Below are 16,984 nucleotides of genomic sequence, written 5' to 3'. Positions count from 1 at the left end.
AAAAAAAAAAAAAAAGAGGTAAACCAAAACTTGCAGAGTTAGTGTGATTACAATCCCGGACTCAAATAAAGCAAAGCCGCTGAACCTCAAGCTACTGCCTTCGATTTAACTTGAGTGTAAAACATCAACAGTTAAATCCAATAGAAAACAATCAAATACCCAGTGAATTTTGAACAGCTGCTTTACCCATTACTGGATTTTATCATGTTGCTGAACATTCTCCACGATGGAGATTGATTGAACACGATGGAAATGCACATGAAAATTAAAAAACTTAGTTTTCTTTTCTCACTTGACTATCAGCTTTGCATGTTTTATCTTGGGACATTTGTACATATTGTGTAGTGTTTACTGTGGTTAAAGAAGACAAGAGTCCCACAGCTAAGCACAGTTTTCAATAGACCACTGAGTCTTTTTTCCTTTCAGTGTTACCACAAACTGCTGAGCCATGCTGAGACAAATCAACCACCACAATACTCAAGCTAGACAGAGTGTCCTCTTTATTGTTCACTTTCTTTCAGAGAAAGACACCTTCCTGAACTCAAAGAAACTACCATAAGAATCAAGCAAAAGAATATTGCAAATGAAATAACCACTTTCAAATATACAAATTAAAAAACATGAAACAAAATAGTAGTAATCTCACCAAGGGATAGACAAACATAGCCAAATCAGCAGTTATGAATCCTGGCCTTTTAAAATGTCAGGATTCAGAAATTGAGTAAAACTTCCAGATTTTTGGCAAATTAACACAAATTCATGTGAAAACCTCCTACTGAACTGTTTCATCACTAGGCTTCAGAACAAGACTGACTGGGACAAGATCTGCCACTTTATTTACTTTCCTGTTTGAACAAGCTAAATCATGTCTAGGTTTTGTTTGAACAAATCAAACTAGGGCTATTAACACTTTCACACACACACACACACACACACACACAGTAAGTATAAAAACCACCAGTGTAATAAATAAAAACGTTTTTATGATCAAGTCATGCTTCAGCTGAATGAAGGACATTAATGATGACAGATACTTTATGAACTTAATAAATGCAAGTATAACTTAATAAGAGTAAATAAATACTAAATAAACTAATAATAATAATTCCTACCTCCCATTGGACGAATTACCCCCATTGTTTTTTTCCTGTTCGGCCTCATACACCAGACGGGCGACAGTACGAGGGGTGATGTTAAAATCCACTTTCTCGCAGGAACACATCAGCACCCCAATTTAGCCGGCAAGCTAACAAATAAAGTAGCTTTCGTCGCCAGTTTTCAAATGTAGCCACTTTTTTCTATTTTTTTTTTTTTTCTGTTTAACTATTTCGAGTCAACATACGCAGAAAAATGCGTAAATATCAAATCACACTTCAGTAAATAAACCATGGTAGGCGTTAGCACCGGTCAGCTGTAACGTTACTATTCAGTTGAGGCGAATACTAGAAGCTAGTTAGCATGCTAATAATACCGGTGAGAGAGAAAACGGTCCTCTGTTTACTTTTCCTTATCCGTGATTTCGCCTTTCGACCGTTCCGAAATCCTAGTCACAAGACTAGCACTAGTCATTGTTTGTGCTGTTAAAATATGCCTCCTTAAATTAAATACTTAAATTACATTTCAAGTATACGAACTTTTCCTCAGTTTAAATGCTACGCGAAGAGATAGTAAGAGCTTAGTTTCCAATGCGACGGGCAAAAAGTTGACAGGGGTAGATTCAAACTCCAAAACAAGTACAGTGACGCTTTGAGAAATAAGTAATTAAAGTCTGAACACATATGAGGAGAAAAATAAATATGGACATCGTTGATATTAAAACGCGGCTCAAAGCAGAAAAAATAAATGAATGGAAATTATACTGAATTACTTAACTACACCCCCGCCCGTTTCACTTTATGGTACAGTCGAGCGAGAATCCATCAAAAGACTCTTCAGCGTGCGCAGACCAAAAGTAACGGGTGTTTTGGCGTTGTGTATTAACAGGCCTGCACACAAATAATTCATCTTAAACAGCGATACAGTTCTTAAAATTACAGAAATAAATTAATAGAATATATGGAATATCTAAATGTAGTATATGTGCATATTACCAACGCCTGATTAAGAGCAATAATAAAGCATGACAAGTGACAAGTCATCAAAAATCCAATAAATAATTATAGGCTTCAATCATTCTATACTTAAGATAAATATTAGCTATTCCTACCCTATATAGTTCGTATATAATCTACATCACTAAATTTTCCCAGTCTGACCTGATTTATTTGCTTACTGCGCCCTCTTCAGGACATTAAGTGTAGCGCGTTTAACCTAAACTCAAAATAGAGGAGGAACGCCGTAATAATATGGGAGTCCAACAATGACAGTTGATATTTAATAATAATAATATAGTGGAAATCCTAAAAGAGTGAAGAATGAGTAGGTATTGAATAAAGCTGCTTACCTTAAATGCTTGTTTGAACACTTTTAATAATCATTATTCTATCAAGCAGTGAGAGATGCGTTTGGAATTTATATTTTCTTGTCCGTTTCTCGCCAAGAATAGTCACCTTGCTTTCAGAGGGCTAAAGAAAAACACAGACACTTTATTATGACTATTATTGAGGCGACCTGTTGACCATTCATCTCATATTCTTAACTTCACTGATTAGGTTTTGTTAAAAATTGTAGCTATAAAAACAAAATGATCTCATACTCATACTCATACTTGAAAAAAAGATTTACAGGAAACCACCTAGCTGTAAGTTAAATATTAACCGTTCATATTTAGCCTATGTTTCATGCGGAAAACATTGGGCTACAGTTCATTTGATGTATAGAATGCTATGTAAATTAACTGATATCCAGTCACAGCTTTTCCTGTCAATCAGGTTCCGCGAGAACGTTTCGGTTATTAAAAAAATATTAAATAACCTTGACTCACCTCTTAATTCGATTTTGACAGGGTTTCAGCACGTGCTCTCTCTCGTGCCAGTGAGTCGTCTGATTTTATGAGTTGTGTTGGTAGCGGAGAGATTCCATAGGGTTGTGTTGCTGTCCGTCTGCTGGCACCGAATAGGCATCTGGAAACTCGAGCGGTGCTAAATATAAAAATATAAAAGTTCACCAGCTCGTGGGAGTCGTTAAGGAAATCAAGTGGGACGCTTTGCGTATGGCCGGGTTGTGTTTGTGAAGGGTGGTCTGACGTTTGGAGGACCAAAACAACAACCATCACTCCGTAGAAGTTTATCAGCTGCTCAGTAAACCCCTGACGCAATTTGACATGACATGACATGTTAGTGTAAATACTTTACCTTCACACACAGCCTGCATGGTCTAAAGGACAATGGTCCTTATGTGATTTAGCCTATTTATAAAGCATGTCAGAACAAATAGTAAATAAATAATTTTTTTAAATCTAATAATAATTAGATAAGATAGTGGAATTATCATTTCCATTAGGGGATATTTTGTTAACCTTGCTGTCCAATGAAACGTCCTTGTGCTCAAGACTAAGTAAACTGACATTGAACATCAGTGCCATGAAAAAAAAACAGAGAAGCTGTGTGATAAACCACAGCAAAATAAATCTGTGTCACAGCATAAACACAATTTATCAACTAAATTTTACAGTGGTGCACACTTCCAAATTTCAATCTCTGGACGTTTTGACTTTTTTTTCTGAATATTACAACCAATGATACTTTATTTTCAATTAATGTCACACATTGTGAGGTGTTCGCAAAATTATGAATAATATGTATTAGGTATATACCAAAAAAAACATTATTAATATTTCCTCAGCGAGAAATATTGCAGCTTGTTAATCTTTAAAGGCTTCTTTTATAGAACAGATATAGCATCTTCGAAGGGCACCTGCCACTGTAATTTACTCTAAGCTCATTTGGCAGTAAAATTCTGTGGAAATTCAAGCAGAACTCTTTTGCATGTCGAATCTCTTTTGTGTTCCCTGTGACAGCACTGTATATTGCAAAATCCTAAAAATCTATTCACATCTTTACTGAATACTTACACTTATTCTTAATGAATGTGAGCAGAGCTCCTTTCCTTATCATTTCAAACATTTGCTGTTTAACAAAGGAGGGAAATGCAAATTTTATTATAATTCAGTAAAAACAATCCTGTTTCCATAGTACTACATTTAGCTAACTTGTTTATTCATTTTCAGGAGCACAAACCACACCAACCATAAAGGATCAGGTCTGGATCTCAGTAATGTCCTTGGCTTATAGTCCCTGAAATTAACTCATTATAAGCCAAATACTACTAAAACTAGTTTATTTTGATATCATGTTCATTCCTTAAATCCAACTAAAAATATAAAGATGATTTCTGAGAATTTTGACATTAGGAAAGCAGGCCTGTGTGCTCATTTGATATGGCAAGCCATTTCAACATATGTTCCTTAAAGGAACACTCCACTATTTTTGAAAATAGGCTCATTTTCCAACTCCCCTAGAGTTAAACAGTTGAGTTTTACCGTTTTCGAATCCATTCAGCCGATCTCCGGGTCTGGCGGTAGCACTTTTAGCTGTAGCTTAGCATAGATCATTGAATCTGATTAGACCGTTAGCATCTCGCTCAAAAATGACCAAAGAATTTCTATATTTTTCCTATTTAAAACTTGACTCTTCTGTAGTTACATCGTGTACTAAGACCGACGGAAAATGAAAAGTTGCGATTTTCTAGGCCGATATGGCTAGGAACTATACTCTCATTCCGGCGTAATAATCAAGGAACTTTGCTGCTGTACCATGGGTGCAGCAGGCGCAATGATATTACGCAGCGCCTGAAAATAGTCCCCAGCACGCTCCCTGTGCACGCTCCCTGTGGTTATTTTGGCGGAAATTAGCCTATTTTCAGGCGCTGTGTAATATCATTGCGCCTGAGCGAGATGCTAACGGTCTAATCAGATTCAATGATCTATGCTAAGCTACAGCTAAAAGTGCTACCGCCAGACCCGGAGATCGGCTGAATGGATTAGAAAACGGTAAAACTCAACTGTTTAACTCTAGGGGAGTTGGAAAATGAGCCTATTTTCAAAAATAGTGGAGTGTTCCTTTAAGACTATAGTAGCCTATTTATTTTTAAAATTATTACTAAATGATGTATGTATTTTTAATTTCTCTATAACTATTCATTAGATACTAGATATTCAGTACTTATTATCTAGAGCTTACTATTCCAATAATTAGAAGCAGTTTTTAACTTGACTGGACTATAAAGTTGCTATTTTGAGTAGTCATTAGGTAAAAAAGTAAGATATAGTCTGTCTCGTACACAGATACTTGTATCTAATAATAATAAACAAACTAGTAAAACTGATTTAGGTACCAGTATTAACTGGAATACATTCAAATCAAAAGTGAATTTTTCATATCTGAGATCTCCATAGAATCCAATAGCGCAAAAAAACAAAACAAAAAACTAATAAAAACCAAACAATTACTGTCATTACTGTTGGGAAAGTGATTAAGGAATTGAACTGAATGAACTTAAAGCAATTGAATAGATACTATTGGATTATTTCTAGTACAAGTGCTAGAAACATCAAATAGGTAATAGTTTAAGGGAATAAATGTTAAAACGGCATGCCACGTGATTATTAGGTGATTTTATAGCAACTGGGTGCCCCTCGTCTGAATCTGACTTCTCAAATTGCGTGTTGAGTTGCAAGCGCAAGGATTCACACGGTCTATACTTAGCTCTCCTAAACGTCAAAGTCTGCGGCAAGACACGACCTGTTTTAGTGACGTGATCTGATTTTAAAACTTTTAACGCATTTCTTTAAATTATTTGATCGCTGGAGGACTGTGTTTAAATGTAAGTTTTTAGGAAAATCAATTGAAGAACGCGATTGGGATGAGTTTTGGATTTAAAATAAGAACTGAGGATGTTATAGCCCAGTAATGTTTAAGAAACTGTGATAAAAACAAGCGAAACGTGGGACACATTTTGAGGAAGCGATTTATTAATGCATCGGTTCATACAGCTGTGTGAACTGTGAAAATGGCACTGGGAATTATTTCATTTTTGGCTCTCTGCATCTTTTATATTCAAGGTAAGTTGTAACATGCTAATGTGAAATAATGATATAGGCCTAAACGATTTAGAGAATATTATATATTTAGGGTAAAATTATCGAGTGGATCATTAATTCAATCATCAGAGGGACCAATTCTCACTCTTAACTAGTTGCTTATTAGCATGCATATTACTAACATATTGGCTGTTTATTAGTACTTATGAAGCACATGTTAATGCCTGATTCTGCATGACCATATTTTAGATCCCTTAATTCTACCCCATACCTAAACTTAACAACTACTAACTATTAATATGCAGCAAATTATAAGTTTATTGAGGCAAAAGTCATAGTTAATAGTTAATAGTGAGAATTGGTCCCCAAACTAAAATGTGACCAAAAAGGGACCTACTGCCATACCAGTTCATTGCTTAATGCATCAGAACTCACATGCATCTTTTTCTTGCTTGTTAAACATTCTGTACATCAGTCTCAATGTATCTCATTGTAGTGCCGCAGGGCCAAACTGGATGTGCTGAAGTGGACTCCATGACGGAGGCTGTGGCTGGAAAAGGCTTTCTGTTGGGTTGTATTTCCTGCAAAAGGAGAGAAGAAGTTCCTGCTTCTGCTATTGTTGATTGGCACTTCAAAGCAGCTGGAACTGAGGAGTTTATCCAAGTTAGTAAAGTGATTCTTTGAATCAGATCAGGTTGTTTGGTCAGCTTGATGCATAAATGGCTTTTCACACTTGAACTATTCAATCCTGGGTCATTCTAAACCCCGGGGAAACAGGATCCTGGGTTATCTTGCTTCAGGTTTCACACTCACTGCTCATAATTTACCCGGGGTTAATAATTAATCCTGGGTATTCATAAACTGATGTTTCACATTGTACATTCCTAAACCCTGGGTTAACATTCTTATTTGCATATGTGATATTTTACCCAAGGTTAAAAGCAGGGTTTAGAATGACAATAACCCAAAGTTAAGCATAGTGTGAAAAGCCCTATAGAACTTACAGTAAATGTTTTAAAACAAAGCATAGAAAGTTACTCAGTTTAAATGAGCTGAAAATATTTTTTAAAGACTTAACATCTGATTTTATTCTAGTAATATCTCTATCCCTCTCAGATTTTTCAGTATGAATATAATAACCCCACCATTCTTCATGAAAACTTTGAGGGAAGATTAGAGTGGCAAGGAACTATGTGGACAAAGGATGTGCAAATTGGTGCCATCTTTATTCACAATGTCACATATAATGACACTGGGACTTACCTCTGTACCTTCCACCGCACGCTGTACCTTCCTCTGTGTGAGGAACATGTGGTAATAAATAAAGAGGTGGAACTCACAGTTGTGGAAAAAGGTGAGATCCATTCAAGACCCTCTAACAAGCCAAAAATGTGCATTTTGACAAGTAATTTGAATATCTGAATTTGTTACTCCCCAAGCCAACCCTGAGCTGACGGCTGTGATCTCTGAGATCATGATATACGTGTTGATCACAGTTCTGCAGTTGTGGATGATTGGAGTGCTGATTTACTGCTATAGGAAGATCTACGCTGAGAACGAAGCTCGCGAGGCCAAAAAAGCTGCATGCTCTCAAAACAAGTAAGGCTCACGTTCGTGTTGTTTGTTTCACACAACATACATGTTATTTTATATCTTTCTGATTCAAAATTTCCTGCTTTTATCTTGTGTTTTCACAGACTCGTTGAGTCGAAAGATCCTTGTGATGGCATTTATTTGGAATAACTACAGTTTTGGTTTGTAGGCTTATTATTTTCAGTGAATATAGACAAGGCTGCTAGTATATTTGATACATAGTGTTAAAGGAATAGTTCATCCTAAAATGAAAATTTGCTAAAACTTTACTCACGCTCAGGCCATCAAAGATGTAGCTGAGTTTGTTTCTTGATCAGACCAGATTTGGAGAAATTTAGCATTACATCACTTGCTCACCAGTGGATCCTCTGCAGTGAATGGGTGCCGTCAGAATGTGAATACAAACTGCTGATAAAAACATCACAATAATCCACAAGTAATCCACATGATTCCAGTTCATCAATTAACGTCTTGTGATGTGAAAAGCTGTGTGTTTGTAAGAAACAAGTCCATCATTAAGGCTTTTTAACTTTAAACTGTCACTTCCAGCCAAAATAGTCCATAATCCATAATATCGCTTTCTACAGTGAAAAAGTCAATTTCCTTTTGTCCTCTCACATCAAAATCCACCAACATATTTGTTTAGAACTGTTTTATTACAAACATGCAGGTATGTTGATTACTAGTGGATTATTGTGATGTTTTTATCAGCTGTTTGGACTCTCATTCTGATGGTAGCCATTCACTGCAAATGATACATTGGTGAGTAAGTGATGCAATGCTAAATTTCTCCAAATCTGTTCCGATGAAGAAACAAACTCATCTACATCTTGGATTACCAGAGGGTGAGTACATTTTTAGCAAATTTTCATTTTGAGGTGAACTATTCCTTTAATAATGAGGATGGTGAGGAGGACTAGTCTTGCAGCCAATATAAACCTCTGTATATTTCTAGTGACATTTCTACAGTAGTATAGCATTGCATTGACTAAGCTCACATAGCAATAAAAACAAATACAACATATTGTATTCATAAGACATTATATGCAAAGTTGAATAAGGAATATAAAGAGTCTGAATAAATAAACATTTTAATTGTGAATTACATCAGTCTGAAAAAACGAAAATGGTTTGCGAAAAATAAAATAAAAATCATCTGGTTTCTTGATTTGCTTATTTATTGACTGGTGATAAAAAGATAAGACAAAAGAAAAAAGTATGGGAAACAACATTCAAACAATGGCAAGTTAAAATGTTAAAACACCATTTGTTTGCTGTTATTGTGAAATGGAAGTTCCTTGCTTTCGTTATGTATCCTGTATACTAATTAGACAACAAGTAAATAAAAAACATTAAATGTAAAAATATCCAGGCGTTTTCACTGATGCTCCAGGTCTTCTATCAAGCAAACATCAGTGTCCTTGAGAGCTTTGTATAAGGCATCTTTCCCTTTAGTGCCAGCAGATTTAATTGGGCCCATTAATAATTCTCTCATCTTGATTTGTGGGGTTTTCTCAGCACGGATGTTACTGTAAACCTCCTCTGTGATGACTTTCTTGTCTAGAAGTTCATCTAGGATGGCATCTACGTTATACACTCGTCTTCTCAGCTTTGTCCGATTCCTGTCGATGAAGTGCTCTATGAAAGAGATGGAAACAAGCATGTGGTCGGATTGTGTGGATACTGATGATGGAGTTTATAATAATCAGTGCTATGCATTGTGATATTTTAGGTCATAAATGAACGTTTTAATTACCGATACCAAACAGTAAAGTGATTTGAAACCTATTTTCCAAATAAATGCCGTTCAAAAACAGTTACACTTATTCACCAATAGATGGAGCGCCTGGGCCTGGTAAAGGAACAAGTGGAGCTGCTGAAAAACAAGTTAAAGTTAATGATACTCTTACAGTAAATCTCCACGTTGCACATTCATACACGTGCACAGAAACTATATATATATGGATTAGGTTGTTAATGAAGACTACAGCTAATTATTATTATTACAGATTATTTAACTGGCCTCTTTTCCTGTGCTTAAAATTATTGTTCTCTTAAAACGATTGCAATCAAATGGCGGTTTACACGAAAGTCAAAGGAAATTGAAAGTAAAATTGAGTTGAAGTCAACTCAGGAGTAATTAGAAATAGGAATCAAAAAGAATTCGGATTTGGATTTTTTTTTTGCATTAAAATCCTTTTTCTTTTAAATGGAACCGCTTGTATCTGTGATAATTAAAACGTTATGAATTTAATTTGTATTCGAATTCTTTTATACTAGTTTACTTACATTGTCCTGTGTTCTCTTTGAACTCCGTTGCTTGTTGATTACAGCAAATAGCCTGTAAAATTTCGATTGTTACAGGAACAGCACCAGTCGATGTGAAAGTGTTCACCATTAAATCGGCGAGATCTATAGAATCCTTAGCTTTTTCGATTGCAGCTCGTCGTACGCGAGGCTCTGTCTTCCGGTCGCACAGTTTGCTTTTAAACCTTTTCTGATTTTCCTCCCCCAGATCATCAAAAGTATCTTGCAGGTGATCTTTAATAGTTTTCGCCATAGTTCCTTAGTTCATTAAAAGTGTCGTTCCTCTTCTAAAAGCTGTTGAGGAGGATAAACTGCTGCTAAACAGGACTCGGTGACGTTTGATGTGTAGCCTACATTAGGGTGTGTCTTTAGACTTACTCTAAACATTTCCCGCCCTATATAGGCCACTTTCTTGTAAACATATAGGGTACAAGAACGTGGACTTTGGTGTTCAGTTGCTTTTCTGAAAGCATTAGAAGCACAAATCCCATGTTATTTTGTTGTGATACTTGAAAGGTACGTTTTATCTAGTTTGCAATCTAATACACACCATTTGTAATGTATGCTCTAATTATGTGACCTCACTAGTATAGAAATTCTCAGTATAGAAAGTTGCAGTCACTGATAAATTGAAGGATATCACACACTGTAGCACTCCAGCATCCTGACTCAGCCAAACTGTACCTCAGAGAAAGTCATGATACTTTCCAGGAATACAGAAGGTAGCTGCTGTGACAAACATGCAAAAAAATAAGAAATCAGGAACAACACTTTTTCACACCACTGTATACAGATCTCCCTAGGTTCCTCTAGTACAAGGTTCTGCGGAGCTCACGTGATCTCCTGAATTCGTTGTTAGTTTCACACTGTTAGTTGGGGGAAAAAAGAGGCAGCTTTACTTCCTCAATCCTGAGTCAAACACTTCACAAGCAGCATTTTTTGTGCCTAAGGAGACTGGTATTAGACTGGTTGCTGTAATATCTAATAAAAATTGTTTTGCTCAAAGTCCACCTGTGCTATTATTAGTGTTATAATGCAAAAACTAGCTATAGCTGTTATAAAAAGGAAGAGCTATGTTAACATTTGTTTATAAAACATAAAGTAACTTTTAGAATTTTAAATTGTTTAAAACACGTTGGACAACAAATGGTTTCAGATAGAAACACATTAGTCACTCAACACGTTATACACACATTTTTAGCGAGTGTATTGTAATATATCCCGGTGTCGTTTGAAGGTCTTTATGGTTTCGTATAACACACAACAAAAAACTCGTTTGTGCAAGACAGGACTTTTATGTATTAGAACAGGTTTTCTTTCCAGAGAAAAGGCAAAGTTATTGATTCATTTGTAAACAATTAGGCCTACTAAAACTGTTTAAGAATTTTTTTTTCTTTTTTTGAAAGAACTTTTTTCAGACATACAGTATAGAGATGGTTCAGGCTACGCTGGAGATTCAAAATTCACAGATGAGGAGTCAGAACATGTACAACTTGTATATCAGAGCCCCGGAAACAGGTAGAAGAACTTTGGCAGCGACGCTCTGTCTTTACATGCCATTTGTCTGAAGCGCCCCATCAAATCTGAGCTGTCAAAGCGTCTAATAACCTGTAAAAAGAGAACATAATGAACATTGGTGACAAGAAACCAAAGTTCTGAAGGTTATGAAAAATACTTTTGATCTTTTTTTAAAAGAAACATAATTCACTCTGATTGCTCTTGCAGCAGCATCTGATTTACCTTCCTGAACAATTCCTCAATGTGATCCTCATGTGCATGTTTCATTAACACATCCACTAGGTTTTGGACATAAAATGTTCCATTCTGAACATGCCTGTAAGATTTGGTGTCTGTATACAGACAGAGAAATTTCAATAGTGGAATTAGGTGCTTTTAAACTTTACAAACAATAATGAAACTGACATTGAATAAGCTACAAAATATGTTTTGGTGAAATTTATTCATGAATTTTTTTGGTTGGTCATGATTCCCTTCAATTAAAGTTTTTAATACATCTTCATCTAATGAAAACAAAGTTCAAATGCAAACAGAATTTTTTACCCGGCGTGCAGGACATCAGAGAAATGAAGTCTTTCTCCGTGTGCACAAAGTCATCGCCCTCTTGAATAAGCTACAAAATATGTTTTGGTGAAATTTATTCATGAATTTTTGTGTGTGGTCATGATTCCCTTCAATTAAAGTTTTTAATACATCTTCATCTAATGAAAACAAAGTTCAAATGCAAACAGAATTTTTACCCGGCGTGCAGGACATCAGAGAAATGAAGTCTTTCTCCGTGTGCACAAAGTCATCGCCCTCTACAGCCATCGACTCATCAGGCTCACCGTCACTGGACCACACGCGTCCATGCTCCCCTGAAAAGATATTTGGATAAGAATGTGTAAACCTTTTTCAACAGCACAGGTGAGATGTGTAGTTATTATAATGATGAGACCTCAAATATCAAAAACAATGAACAACTGTATTTTTTCTGTCATTTTCATACCTCCCCTGCAGGCTTGGATAAGAATAACCTTTGGTTTATCACGCAGACCTGGACAATTCTCAGTGTTCAGACAGCGGTAGACTTTATCAATCAGGAAGGTATCAGAGGGATTGGATATTGGATTATAATGGACACCCAATATGGCATCCCTTTTGCCGTGGGACATTATAACCACAAAGGTGCTGTCTGAATATGCATGTTCTTGACGTTTAGCAAAGTCCTTGACTGCTTCCTCTATGTCCTGCCAATCAAATAAACTCGATTTAAAACACAAAATCAAGACACTTATAATAAATACAATAAGATAAACATTTTAGATGCATAATAATAAAAGATAAAGGTTTTCAATAAAAAGCTGTATGCATCATCTGAATACTTTTCTCTACAAATCAACTAGTTTCATAAGATCAGACTTGCGCACCTTTGCAGAGAGATTTTTGTACTTGACAACTTGATAATCCAGCTCTTTTAACAGCCATTCCATGTTGTCTTCATCTCTGTCCGCCCCTCTTCTTGTCATATCTTTATCATCAAAATCTATGTTGTTGATAAGCAGGGCAAGACGTTTTCTTACAGACTTGTCTTTTATTTTGTAAATCTAGAAAAAACAACCAAGAAATGTTAATGCAGAATTAAACCACAACCAATTCAATAGCAAACTATAGCAACTGTCATTCAAGCTATAGCTCTGTGTCATTAGAAAGACTATTAATGTGTATTATTAACAAAAACTATGTTGGATGGATACTTGCCTCCTGTCCATTTTCTCTAAGAATTTTGTTTTTAAATTCTTGGCTGCATGGAAGAACATGTAATTTTGTGTGCCAATCATCTGACAGAGCAAACTCGACCTTCAGACCCAGACCTGCTCCTGAGTCTACTACATCCACACGTGACCGGGCCACAGGTAAACCTAGAAAGCAGAAAACAGGTCATGAGCATATCAGTAATCCTATTTTAATATATACGATACTACTCACTCCTATGTTTTGACATTTAAACCTGAAACCCCAGACTGCAAGTCCCCATATGTTCAGAAGTTTAAAAAAATAAAAATACCACCACGAAATGATTTTCATTCATTTGGATTAACAGTTCTTGAATGTGCATTCTAGGCTACGGAACATCATACTAAAATACTTTGACAGCGTTTCCTGCACTACTTGTCACCGTAAAGCACTAGGTTACTGAAACTACAGCGCGATATATAGGCTACAACGACCACTGTGCTTCCGAACCATAAATTCAAATCCGTCTAATCGGATTCGAAACGAAACTAATTGCTGCTTTTACACTACCACTCGCCGGTGTTGGGCCCAATTTCGACCCCCTGCCAAATTATTACCCCCCTCATTGCCTACCTGATAATCCTAACCCCGCCCCTAATTATAACTCCTCCCTCTAAACCTGCCAGTTAATGGAGCTTGCTGACAAAATTACAAAATCAACCTGTCTGCAACAAGTCTAAATGTATGGTCTATATACTGTATAGTCTTGCAGTTAACTGTAAATGACTTAAGCGACGATACAGTTGTGCAGTGCGAAAGGAATAGCAATCCAATGACTTTGAAAGTAATATGATGAGTTGGCGGTATGCTTTAGACCAGAGATGCCCAAATCTTTCATTCTGAAGGGCCAACAATCCTTAACAAAAGCGCCAAGAGCAATTATATACAAATATACAATTTTTTTGTAGCCTAAATTAAATTCACGTCCAGTATAATAAATTTCAATGCAAAAATACAACAAAGTGTGTTAAAACACAAAGTAAATTAGAAATGAGGATATGCTGCGATGGCATGTTGTAGCCTATTCTTCCTCATTTTGGCCCGCGGGTATGGAACGATATTCCGGACAATTTTCAAAAGGAATTGCAAATTGTATTTTCAACTGCGTTTTAAATTACTGAACATGGACTGATACTGTTTCATATGACAACGTGTTGTTAAAGATGGCCTACATAATGGGTTTTGTTTAAATTTTATAAATAGGCCTACGAATGAATCTATGTTACCATAGCCTACTTTTGTTAATATTAGCCTACAATGTTTATATAATAATAGGCATACTATATTGCATTTATGATTCCTCTAAAGAAGATCTGGAAAGTTTTAAAGTTTTGGTAAAGAATTGTTTTCATTTTCTGATTTGCATTTGTTTTTCTTGAAAGCTAAAACTATTGGCAACAGACAGCCGTTTTCCTTCTAGCCTACATTTAGTTTCGTATCTTTCACAATAGTTTACTTACATTGTCCTGTGTTCTCTTTGAGCTCCGCTGCTTGTTCGTTACAGCCAATAACCTCTAAAATGTCGATTGTTACAGGAACCGCACCAGTCGACGTGAAAGTGTTCACCATTAAATCAGCGAGATCTATAGCGTCGGTAACTTTTTCGATTCTAGCTTTTCGGACTCCCTGTTCTTTCTTCCGATCGCAGAGTTTATTTTTAAAACTCTTTAGCTCGTCCTTCCCAAGATCATTAAAAGTATCCTCCAGATGCTCCTTAATATTTTTCGCCATGATTGCTCAGACGTTTCGTGCCTCTTCCAGTGGCTGTAAAAGGTTTTCACGGAGGCTTGTACATAGCCTACATACGCCCCCTGTGATCTCTGTGTCGCCTGCATGTTTGTTTCACTTTTTTTTCTATATTGACCAATGAACAAGTCGATAACCATAAATATTCATGCACACTCCACCTGTAGGTGACTTGCGCCTTTTAGTAAGAATCTCACAATCCATATAGTTTTTGTTGGTTCTCAGGGTAGCAAACTTTAAAACATTTCACCCATCTGTAATAACAGAGTATAAAGAAACTTGGGTCCCACTTTATATTAAGTGGCCTTAACTACTATGTACTTACATTTAAATTAATCATTTGGTACAATGTACATACATGTTTTTACATTGTACTTACCTGCATGTAATTACATCTGTAATTAATTTCTGTAATTACATTTATAATTACACTGTTGACCCATCCCTGACACCTTAACCGACCATTAAACCTACCCAGACCACCAAACTTGTCCCTAACCTTATCCCACCTCAATAGCAGCAAAAATGTTTTGCAATACAATATGAACACAATAAGTACATACTTATTTTTTGATGTAACATAGTAGTAAAGGCCAATAATGTAAAGTGGGACCGAAACTTGAAACCGGGCTAACAACATTTTATAAAAGATGTATACTGTAACATATAATTTATTTACAAGAATGCACACTCTGATGTCAAAACATCAGTTTACTTAAGAAAAAAAAATACATTTACAAGATTAGTGTTCCAATGTCAAAAGAGGTAGCTAACAATGTTTTCTAAAGGCACCTAACTGCATTTGATGGCTGATTTCAGATGTGTTGTTGAAAATGTCACTCAGTCAAAAGTCCAAATCAGCTTAAAGTACATATCTTTGAATGGAACATCAGTCTTTTCTCTGTCCTTACTATTTCCAGGGCATGACTTCTGATGTTTTACAGTTCGTTTCGATCATTACAAGCATTTGAAAATGCCCTCCTCTAATGTGCCCAGGACTCTGTGGTTTCCTCCGATCTGGTTGTGCTTACTACAGACTGTGGAGATGCACCATTTGATGGAGAGATGTTTAGACTTGCAAAGACCTCGTGTGCCGTTTTTCCAAGCATTCCTTGCACGTCACAAACAAAGCGGTAGACGTAACGCTTTCCTGCTGTTTTGTGAATGATGTTTTTGTGGTAGTAGTAGCGCAGACCACGACTTAGCTTCTCGTAGTTCATTTTAGGCTTGTTTTTACACTGGCCCCACCGCTTCGCCACCTGAAGGAGACAAGGGAGATGTATCTCAAACCAACCAGTAAGACCTCTTCAGAACAACTGAGAGAATGTGGAAAATGCCAGATGTAAAGATAACAAGTGCCCTTTTGCTTACAATATTTTGAGACTGTATGTGTTGTTGTGTTTTGGTTGAACTATGAATTTTACCTCTGCAGGATCTGACATTTTAAACTCCCAGTCATCCCCAGTCCAGTTAATGAAAGTGTGGCAAGCAGAATCCAGCAGAAGTTCTAGCAGAAACTGCCAAAGCTGGATGGGTCCGGATCCTGATGGACAACAAACAATATCTAGTCATATATCTCGACATGAACAAATGATTTTCACTCTGTGTTATGAAAAATATAATTTTTTTTTAGAAATTCCTATAACAATACCTCACCTGGATAGGCGGACATGGGTGTCATTTCCCCCTCTCTGTCTGATCTTTGAGATGGTGCGTTACGCCTTTTGGCCACACGGGGACAGAACTGCTCAGAGGATTTAGTAAGTGGAGGTGATGAAGAGGATGCTGGCTGTCCAAGCATGGAAGAGCAGTAACTGGGTGAGGCATAGTCGGACCAATATGAAGGCCTGCTTTGCTGCTCTGCCTCATACAAGGCATATGTTCTCTCAGTATCACCTACACAAGAAAAACACGAGTTAATATTTCAATGACATTATTTAAAAAATGAAAGAAAGTCCTTGTCAATAATAAGTATGAACGTTTATATAATAAAAAAATGTGTAA

The 16,984-nt window shown here is 36.3% G+C and overlaps 5 protein-coding genes across 7 annotated transcripts in view; 1 reads left to right on the top strand and 4 right to left on the bottom strand.

Annotated features, from left to right (window-relative positions):
• LOC107737824 (GRAM domain-containing protein 1A-like) overlaps nucleotides 1–1,928 on the bottom strand; it is a 40,304-nt gene extending 38,376 nt beyond the window's left edge. Inside the window, exon 1 of the mRNA XM_016549451.1 lies at nucleotides 1,113–1,928. Coding sequence (XP_016404937.1) covers nucleotides 1,113–1,222 — 110 coding nt within the window. The 5' untranslated portion in view covers nucleotides 1,223–1,928. The remainder of the gene's footprint in view (nucleotides 1–1,112) is intronic.
• A 3,727-nt stretch (nucleotides 1,929–5,655) lies between these two features.
• On the top strand, nucleotides 5,656–7,911 carry LOC107737837 (sodium channel subunit beta-1). Its single transcript, XM_016549468.1, has 5 exons — nucleotides 5,656–6,061; nucleotides 6,537–6,703; nucleotides 7,157–7,394; nucleotides 7,480–7,639; nucleotides 7,738–7,911. The coding sequence occupies exons 1-5, from the start codon at nucleotides 6,010–6,012 to the stop codon at nucleotides 7,781–7,783; spliced, it is 663 nt and encodes a 220-aa protein (XP_016404954.1). The 5' UTR covers nucleotides 5,656–6,009; the 3' UTR covers nucleotides 7,784–7,911.
• A 554-nt stretch (nucleotides 7,912–8,465) lies between these two features.
• On the bottom strand, nucleotides 8,466–10,295 carry pycard (PYD and CARD domain containing). Its single transcript, XM_016549462.1, has 4 exons — nucleotides 9,923–10,295; nucleotides 9,850–9,858; nucleotides 9,465–9,629; nucleotides 8,466–9,271 (listed from the first exon to the last, which is right to left on the bottom strand). Exons 1-4 carry the CDS (start codon nucleotides 10,191–10,193, stop codon nucleotides 9,012–9,014), a joined length of 705 nt encoding a protein of 234 aa, XP_016404948.1. The 5' UTR covers nucleotides 10,194–10,295; the 3' UTR covers nucleotides 8,466–9,011.
• An 847-nt stretch (nucleotides 10,296–11,142) lies between these two features.
• Nucleotides 11,143–15,068, bottom strand: LOC107737821 (caspase-1-like). The gene is made up of 7 exons (XM_016549445.1): nucleotides 14,695–15,068; nucleotides 13,199–13,359; nucleotides 12,868–13,044; nucleotides 12,447–12,687; nucleotides 12,199–12,315; nucleotides 11,681–11,790; nucleotides 11,143–11,548 (listed from the first exon to the last, which is right to left on the bottom strand). Exons 1-7 carry the CDS (start codon nucleotides 14,963–14,965, stop codon nucleotides 11,441–11,443), a joined length of 1,185 nt encoding a protein of 394 aa, XP_016404931.1. The 5' UTR covers nucleotides 14,966–15,068; the 3' UTR covers nucleotides 11,143–11,440.
• Nucleotides 13,434–16,984, bottom strand: part of LOC107737823 (protein C-ets-2-like) — a 5,322-nt gene continuing 1,771 nt past the window's right edge. For 2 of the 3 annotated variants that reach the window (XM_016549446.1, XM_016549447.1), the window contains exons 6-8: nucleotides 16,637–16,876; nucleotides 16,405–16,523; nucleotides 15,587–16,239 (exon numbers count right to left, since the gene is read on the bottom strand). In XM_016549446.1, the coding sequence (XP_016404932.1) occupies nucleotides 15,964–16,239; nucleotides 16,405–16,523; nucleotides 16,637–16,876 (635 nt within the window). In that variant the 3' untranslated portion in view covers nucleotides 15,587–15,963. Of the gene's footprint in view, nucleotides 13,449–15,586; nucleotides 16,240–16,404; nucleotides 16,524–16,636; nucleotides 16,877–16,984 lie in introns of those variants that run through there. The other variant, XR_001639824.1, reaches the window with a different exon arrangement.

This window comes from Sinocyclocheilus rhinocerous, unplaced genomic scaffold (assembly GCF_001515625.1).
Source record: "Sinocyclocheilus rhinocerous isolate Xijiao unplaced genomic scaffold, SAMN03320098_v1.1 scaffold1876, whole genome shotgun sequence".
NCBI classification, from domain to species: Eukaryota; Metazoa; Chordata; class Actinopteri; order Cypriniformes; family Cyprinidae; genus Sinocyclocheilus; species Sinocyclocheilus rhinocerous.
Note: the sequence above shows the minus strand (reverse complement) of the source record. Positions and strands in the feature narration are given on the sequence as shown.

Excerpts from the sequence above, each read along its gene's own strand:
- LOC107737821 (XM_016549445.1), bottom strand. The coding sequence starts at position 14,965 with ATGGCGAAAAATATTAAGGAGCATCTGGAGGATACTTTTAATGATCTT. Across the intron at positions 12,688-12,867 it reads ACAAAAATCTCTCTGCAAAG|GACATAGAGGAAGCAGTCAA; the intron begins GTGCGCAAGTCT and ends TTTGATTGGCAG. Across the intron at positions 12,316-12,446 it reads TATCCAAGCCTGCAGGGGAG|GGGAGCATGGACGCGTGTGG; the intron begins GTATGAAAATGA and ends ATATCTTTTCAG.
- LOC107737837 (XM_016549468.1), top strand. The coding sequence starts at position 6,010 with ATGGCACTGGGAATTATTTCATTTTTGGCTCTCTGCATCTTTTATATT. Across the intron at positions 6,062-6,536 it reads CTGCATCTTTTATATTCAAG|TGCCGCAGGGCCAAACTGGA; the intron begins GTAAGTTGTAAC and ends ATCTCATTGTAG. Across the intron at positions 6,704-7,156 it reads GAACTGAGGAGTTTATCCAA|ATTTTTCAGTATGAATATAA; the intron begins GTTAGTAAAGTG and ends TATCCCTCTCAG.
- pycard (XM_016549462.1), bottom strand. The coding sequence starts at position 10,193 with ATGGCGAAAACTATTAAAGATCACCTGCAAGATACTTTTGATGATCTG. Across the intron at positions 9,272-9,464 it reads CCCAGGCGCTCCATCTATTG|AGCACTTCATCGACAGGAAT; the intron begins GTGAATAAGTGT and ends TCTCTTTCATAG.